The sequence below is a fragment of the Phoenix dactylifera genome, chromosome 3 (genome assembly GCF_009389715.1).
Source record: "Phoenix dactylifera cultivar Barhee BC4 chromosome 3, palm_55x_up_171113_PBpolish2nd_filt_p, whole genome shotgun sequence".
In the NCBI taxonomy this organism is placed as follows: domain Eukaryota; kingdom Viridiplantae; phylum Streptophyta; class Magnoliopsida; order Arecales; family Arecaceae; genus Phoenix; species Phoenix dactylifera.
This window is the reverse complement of record NC_052394.1, coordinates 15,664,100-15,679,092: the sequence shown is the minus strand read 5'-3', so window position 1 is coordinate 15,679,092 and position 14,993 is coordinate 15,664,100. Positions and strand designations below refer to the sequence as shown.

The following is a 14,993-nucleotide window of genomic DNA, read 5'->3' as shown; positions in this document are numbered from 1 at the left end:
CACGTGGGTGATTTGTAATCGGAACAGATGACGGGTTAGGTAAATAATTCAAAGGTCAGATTTTTTTTTTTTTTTTTTTTTGGTGGGAACCGGCTTGTACCCCATCAGCCCCAGTGCCGGACAAAGCTGCCGACGAGGTCGGCGTCTTCTCCCTCACCTCGATCGTCTCGAAGGTCATCGTTTTCTCCTTCTCGCTCCTCTTCTCCTTGCTCCTGTCCGTTCATCGACTGCAGGGATGCCGTCGTCGCCCGCTTCCCGGCCACGGAGCTACCTCCCCTTCCCCTCCACTCCCCGTGTCGACAGGCCGCCGGCCGCCTCCCGCTCTGCCGCGGAGCTGGGAGTGCAGTTCCCGCACCGATGCGCCGCCCCCGGCCAAGCCGCGTAGAGCCGTTCCACGATCCCGTCTCGCCGTGCCCGGAGCAAGAACAAGATGAGGCCGATAGGCGTGGAGGCGGATGGAGATCGGGGGGTGGCAGATGAAGAAGAAGGCGGCGGCGGCGGCGGCGGCGGCGGATGGAGAACGGGGGGTGGCGGGTGAATATGGTTTCAATCGGATGGCGAACGGGGGGAGGGGCATGGAAAAGAATATCAAAAAATTTGTTTTTTTGGAAAATCTTAAAAAAAAAAAAGAGGCTGGGCTAAGCCAACTTTAGAATTGATTTGCCATCCTTAATTTTGACTTGATCAGCCAAGTCAGAACATAAATTATTACAGTTATATTTCTTTTTAGAGAAATTAGTAAAAGAAGGGAAGTTGGTAATCTATTTTTAACCGGCTGCTAAATACCCTCATTTATCGGACGGTCAAGATATCTCCCATTCTTGGATAAAATAATATTAAAGGGTGTCGTCGCAAAATTCAATATAATATAACAAGCATGGTTGGCGTGAGACTTCGGCAGCGGTAGCGGCCGGAGGAGGAGGAGGCGATGGCTGACGATCTGATTGGGCGGCTGTACCGAATCCGGCAGACGGTGATGCTGATGCTGAGAGATCGGGGGTACCTGGTGGTGGACTTCGAGATCAACATTGTAAACCATCTGTAAATAGGATCATAAATAGAACCATGAAGGGTGGCGTACCTGAATCCATGGATTTTCTGAATGATCAAGCTTCGTTTCTTCCTCTTGGCCCTTGTTCAAACATCCGGAGATGGAGTCCAATTTTCTGTGTTCGCATTATGGGCAGAGGGTGAGACCCCTTCGAATATCCTACCATCAAGGATATTATTCTTCCACTTCTCTAGGAGTCGGTTACGGTAATCATTCTGTAACTGACCACGTTGTGGTCATATGGGTCAAAACCCAATATTCTCCCACTTGGCCCATATGACCATACTTTGGTTAGAATGATGTAAACATTAGGCGCGCATCATTCTAATCCACAGTCAGTTGGGTCATCATAATACCATAATTAAACAACTTACTAATGCGAGTCAAGGGGGTTCCACATCAACATAATGACATAGTTCCTTCCAAGTACTACAACACTAGCAAATTATTTAACCACAGTCCATAAATGAGAAGTATCTTTAATGGTCAAACATTATGTCTTTGTCAGAGACAATTCCTGTAATCATACATTCAAACCCATACATGTACATATATTTGAAGAACAGAAAAATCAGAAACATAATCAATTATATCTAAGCGTCAAAGAAATAAACATAATGCAATCCTCAATTAATATCATGGATTACAACTAAGACCCATTCTTTCAACATGCTCTTTAAAAGTCTTCGGTTGTAAACCTTTTGTCAAAGGATCGGCAATCATGAGCTCTATCCTCATATTTTCTATAGACACATTTTGTTTCTGAATTTCCTCTTTGACAACAAAATATTTAAGCTCAATGTGCTTGGCACCATTAGAATATTTGTCATTTCTGGAGAAATGGACGCTGCAGTATTGTCACAAAAGATTCTTAGCGGCCTGGCAATAGAGTCGACAATCCCAAGTCCCGAGATGAAGTTACGCAGCCACAAACTATGAACCATGGCCTCAAAGCATGCCACAAATTCTGCTTCCATGGTGGACGAAGCAGTGCTTGTCTGTTCGGCACTTTTCCATGAGATTGCTCCTCCAGCTAATAGGAACAAATAGCCAAACGTTGACTTTCTACTATCTACACATCCAGCAAAGTCTAAATCCGAATAGCCAATCACCTCAAGGCTATCTGACTTTCTATATGTAAGCATGTAATTCTTTGTTCCTTGCAAGTATCTCATCACCTTCTTTGCAGCTTTCCAGTGATCCATCCCTGGATTACTTTGGTATCTTCCTAGCATTCCAACTGCAAAACTGATGTCCGGTCTGGTACAGGTCTGAGCGTACATCAAGCTACCAACTGCAGAAGCATAAGGTATATTTTTCATCTGCTTACGTTCCAATTCATTCTGTGGGCATTGCATGAGACTAAATTTATCCCCTTTCTGAATTGGAACAACACTGGCTGAACAGTTCTCCATACCAAATCTCTCTAGAACTCTGTCTATATATGCCTTTTGAGACAACCCTAACAATCCACGTGATCGATCACGAAATATTTCAATGCCTATCACGTAGGTTGCCTCATTCATATCTTTCATTTCAAAGTTTTTTGAGAGAAAAACCTTAGTTTCATACAATAAGCCAAGATCACTACTAGCAAGCAATATGTCATCAACATATAGGACCAAAAAGATAAACTTGCTCCCACTGACCTTCAGGTATATACACCGATCAACAGTGTTTTCCTTAAAACCGAAGAAAGTGATGGTATCATTGAACTTGCGATACCATTGTCGGGAAGCTTGTTTAAGACCATATATTGACTTTTTTAATTTGCAAACCATGTGTTCTTTTCCCTTTAATGGAAAACCTTCGGACTGGTCCATATAGACTTCTTCATCTAAACTCCCATTCAGAAAAGCAGTTTTTACATTCATTTGGTGCAACTCTAAATCATAATGTGCAACCAAAGCCATAATGATTCTAAATGAGTCCTTTTTAGATACAGGAGAAAATGTCTCTTTATAATCAATGCCTCCTTTCGGAGTGAAACCTTTGGCCACCAATCTAGCTTTATGTCGTTCAACATTACCCTTTGAGTCGAGCTTGGTCTTAAAGACCCACTTACACCCAACTGTCTTACAACCTTCGGGCAAATCAACGATATCCCAGACTTCATTCTGATCCATTGATTTTAACTCATCTTTCATGGCATCAATCCATTTAGTAGAATCAATACTTTCTATGGCTTGTTTAAAAGAAACCGGATCTTTTCTTGTCCCTATATCAAAATCAAATTCTTATAGATAAACCATATAATCATTTGGAATGGCAGATCTTCTTTCTCTTTGAGATCTCCTTAATGTCATCCCTTGTGGTTCTTCTACAACTTGTTCAGTGGTGATAACTTCATTATGGAGTGTTTGATCATTAATTTGTTGTTCATTGTTATTAAACTGTATGACAACTGTAGGAACAACAATTTTCTTAGAAGTCATGGGTAAAGGGACTTGCACCCTAACTTCTTGAATTTTCACATTTTGTGGTTTATCACTCCCACTGGTTTCACCATTCTCAATGAATTTGACATTACCGGTCTCTATAATTCTTGTACTATGGTCAGGACAGTAAATCCTATACCCTTTGGATTTTTCGGGATAACCTATAAAGTATCCACTAATCGTTCTAAAATTCATTTTTTTTTCATGTGGATTATAAATTCTGGCCTCCGCTGGACAACCCCAAACATGCAGGTGTCTTAGTCTTAAACTCGGTTTCCTTCCTGTCCATAACTCAAAGGGAGTTTTTGGAACTGCCTTACTAGGAACTCGGTTTAATATGTATACAACGGTCTTAAGGGCTTCCATCCACAACGATATGGGTAACGAAAAATTACTTAACATACTCTTAACCATATCCATAAGTGTACGATTACGCCTTTCAGCTACTCCATTCTGCTGTGACGTTTCCGGCATAGTGTATTGGGCACGTATACCATGCTTTTCTAAGAGTTTAGCAAATGGGCCAGGGTGTTGTCCTGTTTCATCATACCTACCATAATATTCACCACCTCTATCAGACCTGACAATTTTCACCTTTCTATCTAATTGTCTTTCAACCTCAGTAATGTATACCTCTAGGACATCCACTGCCTGAGATTTTTCATGCAACAAATAGACATAACCATAACGTGAAAAATCATCAATAAAGGTGATAAAATACTTCTCTCCACCAAATGATGGGGAGTCAAAAGGCCCACAAATATCTGTATGGATAATTTCAAGAAGTTCTTCACTTCTTGTGGCAACTTTCTTTGTGTTTGGTTTGCTTTCCCTTAATGCAGTCTACACACATACCGAGATCAGTAAAGTCTAAGTTTGACAAAATCCCATCCTTTACTAATCTCTCTAATCTTTCTTTGGATATATGACCCAATCTTTTATGCCACAAGTTAGAAGATTTTTCATTTATCAGGTTTCGTTTAATTCCAACATTACGATGCAAGGTCATAAGAGTTTCAGCAAAATGATTATCAAGATTTACTTTATATAAGCCATCACACAAAACACCAGAACCAAGGAAGACATTGTCTTTGAAAAGACGCAAACTACCATTCCCAATTTTAAAAAAATATCCTTCAACATCAAGTTTAGAAACAGAAATTAAATTTCTAGAAATAGAAGGAACATAAAGAGTCTGAAGCAAATCTAAATGACAACCAGTATTTAAAAACAAACGATAGGTTCCAACAGCTGTTACAGGAACTCTAACCCCATTCCCCAAAACGATAAAACTCTCATTTGGATCTTGCATCTAGGTTGTAAGAAATTCCTGCATCGTATTTGAAACATGAACATTAGAACCTGAGTCAAACCACCAAGTATTAGAAGGAACTTCAGTAAGGTTTGATTCAAAAATACATAAGCCAAAGGCTCACCTTTCTTTTCAAACCATGCCTTGCGTTTATGGCAATCCTTCTGATAGTGTCCCAATTTCTTGCAAAATGACATCTATCTTTGTTTTGTTTCTTCTTATGAACCTCGGTATCATGATGAGGCTCTTTACCCTCGGATGGTCCACTCTTCATGCCCTTTCTTGGCTTCTTCCATTTCTTCTTGGCTCCATGACTTACAAGATTGACATAATGATGTCCTTGTTGCTTAAGTCTTGTCTCCTCTTGAACAAGCATACTGGTCAATTCATTCACATTCCACTTATCCTTAATAGTGTTATAGTGAATTTGAAATGATCCAAATTGAGGAGGCAAGGAGTTCAAAATAAATTGAACTAAAAAGGATTCATTCACATCCATCCCAAGAGCCTTCAGCTTAGCAGCTATATTTGTCATTTCAAGAATATGCTCATGCATCCCACAAGTACCATCAAATTTCATGGTGGTAAGCTTAGCCATTAATGTCCCAGCCAGAGACTTATCAGCAGATTGGAAACGTTCTTCCACAGTTTTCAATAATGCTTGAGCACTGTCACATTCAGGAAGCGTTGACTTGATATTATTCGCTATATTCATCCGCATAAACATAATGCTCAATCTGTTCGATCTTTCCCAAGTTTTATAAAAAGACCTTTCTTCCGAGCTGCTCAAATCAGTAATGTCAGCCGGTTTCTCAGATCGGAGTGCTAAATCAAGATCCAGAACATCTAGATGAAACTGGACTTGTTCATTCCACTCTGAGAAATTAGTTCCATTAAAGATCGTAACAGATGAAGCTTGCGAATGAAGCGAAACAGGAATAGATACTGCAATAAGAAAATTAACAATAAGAAAATGCTTACAACATTAACACTTTGAGTTAGCAATAATGATGAATAACATAAACAGTATTACCATAATACACCTTTGGGTAGTAATTATGAAACACTAAATTACTATTATGGTGATTCCCAATTCACCTAGGAATAATTAATGATATAGGTCCAAAATTCAAATAGGTCTGTTGCCTTTGAGCATCCAATACCTATTAAATCAAGGATACTCATTAATTATCCTAACTCAGCAAATCAATCATTTGAAAGTGGTGCACCTTTGGGCCAATCCATAATATCTCATGATTGAAAAACTGTAAGTCATAATTTGCGAAGTCACTATCTTAATACCTGGGATTAGAGTATTTGATGACTTGATGTCTATTAAACATTCTAGTTGGGTTACTTTGGCAACTACCAAACTATTTCATAATATAGACATCAAATTAAAATAATGACATTGCACATAATTGACAATTCATAATATGACAAATTAAAATAAAACATGTATTTAATATTTTACTAATCTACACAATCAGTACATGTGTCATATTATGCTATCAAGTATACTAAAATGTAAAATAAATGACAAATTTTTTTATCACATTACCCTACAAGGACCTCTGCATAAATAATATGTTTACAGGGACTAAATTAACATATTTTGAGGACCTCTGCATAAATGATATGCTTTACAGGGACTAAATCAAAATATTTTGTTTCTTATAGCCCTGGAAGGATGTCAGCATAAATAAAATGTTTCACGGGGGCTTAACAGAAACAATTTCATCTTTTAACAGCCCTCTAAGGATTTCAGTATAATTAAATATTTGACAGGGACTTAATATAAACATTTTCATCTTTTAACAGCCCTCTAAGACTTCAGTATAAATAGAATGTTTCATAGGGACTTAACAGAAACATTTCATTCTTTTAACATCCCTGGAAGGGCTGTATGCATAAATAAAATGTTTCATAGGGGCTTAACAGAAAATTTTCCTTTTATTGGCCAAACGAATTCGGGTTTCGGGTTGAAACCTAAAAAACCCGAACCCGTTATGCCTTTTTTTTTTAAATGCAGCGGGTTAACGATTACGGGTTCGGGTCGAAACCCAAAACCCGGACCCGTTATGCGTAAATTAATTTTTTTTTTGTTTTGTTTAAATGGGAAGAGGAGACGGGTCGGCCCGACCCGTCTTCTTCCTCTTTTAGCGGCGGGCTAGGGTTCCGCCGAACCCAGCCCGCCTGCCTCCGATCGCCGGGCGGCGAGCGCACCGCCTGCCTCCGGTGGACTCGCCGCCCGATGGCGCGCCCACCGGCGGTCGCACGCCAGCAAGGGCAACGCCGGCGGGTTGGGGTTCCACCGAACCCAACCCGTCGGCCCTTAGGAGCTGCGGGCGGCGATCATGCCGCTGGACGAAGTGCAGCCCGACGGCGCCACCCGGATGGACCTGCCGCCGGACGAAACGTCTCCCGACGGCGTCACCCGGGCGGTCGCGCCACCCGCACAGACTCCGATGAGATTTATCTTCTATTTTTTTTTTTTAATCGGGTGGGAGGGAGACCATGGCCGGCGGCTACGCTGGATCCTTTGTTGGCTCTCGGCACCATATGTCGGCCAGATCTGGCGTCGGCTCTCGGAATCATCAAAAACCCATCCAAGGACAACGTAATGGTCGACTCTCGGCACAGTATCCCGGCGTCCCAGTGACGGCCGGTCAAGATGGCGATGATCAGATCGCCTCTATGCTGGCCAAAACGACCATTGCCTTGTCCCTGTGATCTACCCTTTTACTGTGATCTGGTTCTAGGATGAACCAGGCTCTGATACCAAATGTAAACCATCTGTAAATAGGATCATAAATAGGACCATGAAGGGTGGCGTACCTGAATCCATGGATTTTCTGAATGATCAAGCTTCGTTTCTCCCTCTTGGCCCCTGTTCAAACACCCGGAGATGGAGTCCAATTTTCTGTGTTCGCGTTATGGGCAAAGGATGAGACCCCTTCGAATATCCTACCATCAAGGATATTATTCTTCCACTTCTCTAGGAGTCAGTTACGGTAATCATTCTGTAACTGACCATGTTGTGGTCATGTGGGTCAAAACCCAACAAACATGACCAAGATCGACTTCCTCCACAAGTTCGGCGAGGGCGTCAAGCGGGAGGACCTCCTTATCAACAAGTCCAAGAAGAACGACCCCGCCGATCAGGTAAATCCTCCCTCTCCTTTCCTTACCTTTTCTCTGCCGATCTCTTAATTCTCTTGGATTTGACGATTTATTCTCTTCTTAATTGGATCTTTTAATTGATATGTACGTTAAAATTTGAATTTTTTAGCAGAATTTTTGTCTCAGCTGATTTCTGAATGCTCAAGAATGCTTCTGGTTGGATATCAGTTAATTTTTCATAAGATTTTGTATTCAGGTTCCGGTTTTTTTCCCCCAGTTTGTTTCCGTTGTTGGTGACACGTAGACTGTAACTACCTCTAAGGAATTCCTCGTCAGTCTTGTTGTTGACCATCTTTGGTGTTGTTGTTTTAGATGGGATATGCCATTTGTGTCATTCATTTGAAACATGAATTTTATGGCAAAAGGATGTGAACAATCAGTTATACTTTGGAGTAGCTGCGGTCAGTTGTTGACATTTTTTCCTTCAGGTACTGCATTTTATTTGACTCTTTAGCTTAATTGTGCCTTTGAGAAGAAACCAGCTTCATGTTATAAAATTCAACATCTTTCCCATTTTGTCGAGACTCTTTCTAAGTCTCGGGAATTCCGGGAGGCTGCTCCTTTGATTCAATGAGCTTAAGCTGCAGCTAATAGGGTAAATCTCTGTACATGCCAACTGGCCACATAGATCTTATGCCAAGCACTTCCCCTGCCTAAATTTCCTCATGTAGAAACTCAGCACCATTTTCTAGAAGGTTATAACAGAGTGACAACCAGCCATAATGTCTACTTGATTGTTCCATGAATCCTTCTCAACTTTGAGTTGTTTTTATGGCCGACACATACTTGATGGGAAAAAGGTTTGGGCGATAGTAATGATGATGGTGGTTTTGGAATGTAGGAATCTTTTTTTTTTTAATTTTCTATGTTACAAAAGATTCTGTGTGTTGCTCTAAAATGAGCTGTTAGAAATCTTGTTGTTATGTGATCTGCCTATAGGAAACAAGTGTGCAAAGATTGATAGTAGAAAACTAGGGAGACTGGGAGCAGGGCTACTAATTAGATGCAGCTGTCACCCTTCTGTAGATGCCTCATCAGGGGGGGCTCTTGGTGTCATAGAGGGTAACGAAAAGTAGGAAAGTGATAGCATCATGTTTCATGTCATTTGCGATGACTAGGAAATATGTCCCACAAGTAGATTCTCATACAAATAGGGATCATCATAAAGTGCGTTAAATTTCAAGCATAGATGTCTTGACAGATAAGAAGTGCTTGGTTAAGTATGGTGCCTGCACTGGAAAACATAATTTTCAGATGCTGAGTTGCTTCATGTGCCCTCAACTTTCTCTCATTCTTATCTTTCCTGCATGGAACAGATATATGTTTTCTTTCCTAACGATGAAAAAGTTGGTGTGAAACAAATAAAGAAATATGCCGAATTGATGAAGGCAGAGAGTGTTCCTAGAGCAATATTAGTTCTTCAGCAGAATCTGACTCCATTTGCAACATCATACCTTCAAGAATTGTCTCCAAAATATCATTTGGAGATCTTCCAGGTGAGTTAAAGAACATTATTTGTGCATACATAGTCTTGAGATCAACCATCAGTAAAGTGAGGAAAAATAGAGTTTTCATCTTATGGGTTCCATGCCAATTTCCCTTTTTTAGTAGATTTTCTAAACCATGGATTATCGATGATGTCTTTGTGATGTTTAACAATTAAATGCAGGAAGCTGAGCTCCTGATCAACATTAAGGATCATGTTCTTGTTCCAGAGCACCAATTGCTTACAAATGAGGAAAAGAAGACTTTATTAGAGCGGTATACTTTAAAAGAAACTCAGGTATGCTTTAATTATCATACGCTCATCAAGACATTTCATTTATATGTAACTTTATTAATTGCAGATTTTGATGCCTATATTCTTTATAATGAAGCCAGATAATAATCACTCTAGCGATCCAAATAAGGTATAATCTGGGAAAACACTAATCACCTCAATATGTTTAGGTTCTTAGTACAACTAGTTAACTTTTCACCTGAGGTTTTGTGAGCGTGTCCTGATCACCTTATTTTGTTATAAGCATCCAAAACTGATGGCTGTTGAAGATGTCCTTTTTTTAGTACTGAGGAATCAGAGGTCATCTAGATTGCTGTGCCATGATTTCTTGAATGAGCAATTTAATTTGTCTTTCCTGTGGTTGATTTGAATTTCTGCCAGGGAACAGGATATGCTGGCTAAGGTATGTATTGGCCATAGCAGACACCAGCATGTATTGTCCCACTTGAAAATGTATATGTCGCTCTATATGTGTCCCTGGAAGACCATATCAGCCACTAATTTACATTATGAAATAAATAAAGTGGAGTTTATAAGTCATTGAAGCATCACGTCTTACATGATAAAGTTTAAGTAAATTTCCATCAATAAATTAGCCCTCTCTTGGATTTTTGCTAGTGATTTCACCCTGTAATTGGTAAAAGTGGATGTTCAAGTTTAAGGCTTTCGACATTATTATACTGGTATGTTAGGACTGTAGGCCATTCTAAGTTGTTAATAGATGTCTTGTGGATTTCATATGAATTTAGTGGCTTCATATGAAGATGAACGCTGATCAGTGTGTTGAATTTGGAATCATTTTTTAATCAGTGGATGAATCACTTAGCTATGAGCTCTGTTGTCCATATTTATTCTTTGGCTGTGCATTTACTTGACGCCTAATTTTGTATTTGAGCTTTGAAATCATTGTTTAGACATTTAACTTTAGGATAAGTGTTCTGGACTCTGCCTTTTTTTCCCCTCAAAGGAAACTCTGCTGCATTCAATTAGCTTCCAGACAGTATACTTATTCTAATATAGTTAATAATTAATGATAAAATGCGTGTCAAATTATAATAATGAGCATATAGCATAACTATAAATTTTCCTTATTTTGCATTAGTTTTCTACTTGACTGATGCTTATTGAACAATGTCATGGCATCTCACCAGTGCGTGAATCCCCAAATTAGCTATACTGCTTGTGCACCTAACTTAACAACCCGTACTGGGGTAGAGAGCCTTGCTCCTGCCCTCAAGACCTGAATGCTTATGCATTCTTGGGCTGGCTGCAAATTAAACAGAGTTCTGAGCTCAAAACTTGTTAACCATTTCTACATGATTCAAAAGCATGCATCTTAAATTGCTCTTCTATCATTGCAAGCTTCGATCACACAGCAATTAGCCCTCAATAAGATATTAGGCTAAAGCATAATAACAGAATCCAAGGATAAGGTCCTTTACCTTCATTGCTGTTTTTGCTAGCATTAATTTTGTCCGGATTTGAAATTCTTCTAATGCACGGATAGATATATGAAGTAGCCTGCCCAAACTCACTCCTACCTGATCATGGACCTAAGTAACCTAACCCTGTCAGATGCAATTTGATGTTCGATATGAACAAAATTTGAGTTGAATCAGACCAAGCTGACTGAGGATGAGCAGAGTCAGACATATTTGTAACAGATGTCAAATAACATACATCTTATATTACCTGATAAAAAATTATTTCAATTAAGTTGCATGTGATGGTGAGTTGTATTAACATTGCATGTAATTGATTGACATGGTTATGTGGTTCATACAAGTAATGATGTCCAATTGCCTGTGTAGATATTACAATTGGGGGCAGTCTATAATCAAGTTAGCTTGGTTGAAATGAGGCAAATAAGTAAATATCTTTGCTTGGTGGCCTAGCATGGCGGCCTTCCCATTTCACACCATACTCTGTCTTCTTGATCAGATTCATTGTCCTCCATAAACAAGGATGAATCAAACCAAAATAGACAAACCCAGAGAAAACAACCTTTGAATTACTACTGCAAGAAAAAGACACCCACCCTATCTGAAAAGTCGGTGGGATTATCATGTAAAAACTTACTATGGAATACTTGCCCTCACAAGGTCATCCTCTGAGCCACCTATCATCTGTCAACCAAGCATAGTTGAACATGCACAAGAATTCGAAGACCATCTTTGAGACATAAAAGACTCGCATTTTCATCTCATGCTGCTAAAAGAAGCAACTGTTTCTTTCGAGATCCAGGAGATCTTCCCATTGACTTTTAGCAACAGAGACAAAAGAAGTACAGATGTTGGAGAAGTACAATCACTGCATCCTGGAATGCACTTCATTGTATCCCACTACCAAGCCATGCATTCCCAACAGAGACAACAGGATTATTGTGAAATATACTGAGAATAGCACCATCTTTGATGGAAATTGCAAACAATATGATATTACTCTTAACCTTTGTTGCTAAATAAACTGTCTTGTGATAAACTTCGCAACATTGCTAAATCAACTTTCAAAGTTTAGCAATAGAGACAAAAGAAGTGCAGATGATGGAGAAGTACAATCATTGCATCCCAGAATGCACTTCACCATATCCCACTATCAAGCCATGCATTCTCAACAGAGACGCTAGGATTATTGTGGATATACTGAGAATGGCATCATCTTTGATGGAAATTGCAGACAATGTGATATTGCTATTAACTTTAGTTGCTAATAAATGAACTATCTTGTGATCGAAGACATCCACTGTGGAGGATATGGAGCAGTCTCCTTCCTGCATCCTTTTTTTTTCACTGGCTTACTTTCCCAAAACTCACACCTGACTTCTCCGTCTGATATTTTGAATCTTTGATGACTAGTTTAATGTTGTTGTCTGATGATATTCTCCAATGGCTATTTGACTTGCTATAGGTTAACATATATCATACATATATCATAGTAGAATCTTCTTTCAGACTGTAGTAACTAGATGGTTGATGTAAGTTAGTCTTGGTAATATGACTCTTTTAAGGTTTAGGAAAGGGTTGCTATAAATGTTTGCTGGAAAATTTATCTCATACCTGAGTTCTGATTAAAACTGAACTACAAATGTACAGATTTCAATGCAAGTTGATCGTGGAAGCTGAGATGGATCTAAAGAATATTAAACTGTGACTTGATTAGGGGAAGAAGAGGGTTTGGAGTTGTGTAAGATTAGATCTAATGGCTTGCTGTTCATTCAAAAAATGGATCTGTTTTTTTTTCATGTTAAGTGAACTACCACAAAAAAATTACTGCAAGGAAGAGGAATCAACTAAAGAGAATCCATCTAAAGTTCTAGGATATAGGATTGGAGATGAACTGCTACCTAAAATAACACAACTAGTGATTTGATTAACTAACATTTAACTTGTGCAGCAGAGATTAAAGCTTGGCGGCAAACTGATTTGGGATCAAAAATAGAATTGAGATGTGTTGCTCCACAAAACAGAAGAAGAAAAAAAATTGATGTAGAAAAATAAAGAAAACTAAAAAGTAGATGCAAAAAAGCAAAAAGAAAAAATTCAAGGAATAGGAGAGGATATGGCCAGACACACTCCAGGGATTTAGTAATGGGGGCTGGTGCCACACCGGATCCATGCATCATGCAGGGTCGTTACCTCAGCAGCCATTATTTTTTGCAGAGTCCTTTCCGTTCAATCAAAACATAAGGTTCATACATTGCTTAAGATGCTATAAATAGAAAAGCCTAACTCAAATTTATGCAAGTCCCAAAATTATTGCCACTTCACTATTTAATGCTATTGTTGCAAGAATAATATAATGAACATTACCACTCCAGTAATTAGCCCCAAGTTATCAAATAAAACTAGAGATCTTTTAATCTTTGATTCCAAAATAACCTGCTACAACTAAGAATAACCAGAAATAAAAGGAAAATACAAAAAATCGGTAAATACATTAAAACTTATAAAAACTCCTAAGTTGCGTCCCTATGATGCATCATAGTATGATCTTGGATCTCCATCGATGATTTATCTTAATCAATAAAACCTAGTCATGAATAATGTGTCAGCACCTGTAAAAAATCAAACAAGTTGAATGATATTGGGTTGTTTACTTGATTTATTAGCATTAACCGAGTATAACTTGCACCCTGGTGCACTCTCTTCTTTTTGATATACAATGGAACCATAGCTCTACATTCATGATGAATTTGTTTTGCCAATCTTGTCTGATTTTATGATTGTAAGAGTAGAATTATATTTCAATTTCAGTATTCTTCCATAATGTAATGTTTATTCCGATTGCATGAATTCATATATTCAGTTTCCAAGGATTCAAGTTACAGACCCAGTTGCAAGATACTATGGTCTCAAACGTGGACAGGTTGTGAAGATCATCCGGCCCAGTGAGACTGCAGGCAGATATGTCACCTATCGATATATTGTCTGAGTATATGCCAAAGTGCTGCATCTTGTAGTGTTATAGCTCAGTGTTGGTTGTCTTTATTTTAAGAGCCTATGGGAATTTGAAGTGCATTCCCTGTTCAAAGTGTGTTATCATTTGCATCAGCCATAATTAACTCATGGCTGCTATTTAACTGTAGATAATTTCATAAATGTAGCTATATGTCAGTCCTGATTGATAAAGATATGATTATATTATGTATGGTTAATAAAGGTCTGTTTGAGCTTGAGATTTTGTCAAAATCTCATTGGGGTCAGTTCTAGGTCATGCTTGAGTTTACACAATCCATGTACATATTTGCTCTCCTGATTTCTTAAGTGGTGACGTGGACTAGCTAAATCAGAGTATATAACAACCATCTACAATCGATCTAGATGTTCTCAAATATCTATGGAAATAATTACAGAAATTATGAACTAGGAAGCATCCTTCCATGTAGCTCTGTGAAATGAGTAAGCTGTATTTGATCAACTTATGTTCAGCTCCAAATTGACCTAATTCAATTAGTAAACAGGTCAAGCTAGAGCTTGGCCGGTTTAGTTCGAGGTAAGCTCAGGGTTTTGATCTCAGGCGCGATCTCAGTTTGTATTCGTATCAGGCCCCTCCTTATATAATGTATGCATAAATCTCGGCTTTAAGTTTGGTTGCTATAAATTGATAAGTCCAAGATATTAGTTGACACAATATGCTTATATCGGTTGATATTTTCCAGTCACCTTTCGTTTCCTTAAATAGACTTTCTTAATTAGTAAAATCTTGAAATCAATCTCTAAATATAATTCT

General features: G+C 38.8%; 1 protein-coding gene across 2 annotated transcripts; it reads left to right on the top strand.

Annotated features, from left to right (window-relative positions):
- Positions 1-617: 617 nt before the first annotated feature.
- On the top strand, positions 618-14,452 carry LOC103706260 (DNA-directed RNA polymerases II and IV subunit 5A-like). Of its 2 annotated transcripts, none has more exons than XM_008790316.4 (5): positions 618-1,027; positions 7,871-7,966; positions 9,301-9,480; positions 9,654-9,745; positions 14,070-14,452. In XM_008790316.4, the coding sequence occupies exons 1-5, from the start codon at positions 929-931 to the stop codon at positions 14,134-14,136; spliced, it is 534 nt and encodes a 177-aa protein (XP_008788538.1). In that variant the 5' UTR covers positions 618-928; the 3' UTR covers positions 14,137-14,452. The 2 variants fall into 2 exon arrangements, with proteins under 2 accessions (XP_008788538.1, XP_008788537.1); XM_008790315.4 differs by having other exon boundaries at positions 628-1,027; positions 9,654-9,767.
- Positions 14,453-14,993: the final 541 nt, after the last annotated feature.

Excerpts from the sequence above, each read along its gene's own strand:
- LOC103706260 (XM_008790315.4), top strand. The coding sequence starts at position 929 with ATGGCTGACGATCTGATTGGGCGGCTGTACCGAATCCGGCAGACGGTG. Across the intron at positions 7,967-9,300 it reads AGAACGACCCCGCCGATCAG|ATATATGTTTTCTTTCCTAA; the intron begins GTAAATCCTCCC and ends TGCATGGAACAG. Across the intron at positions 9,768-14,069 it reads ATACTTTAAAAGAAACTCAG|TTTCCAAGGATTCAAGTTAC; the intron begins GTATGCTTTAAT and ends TCATATATTCAG.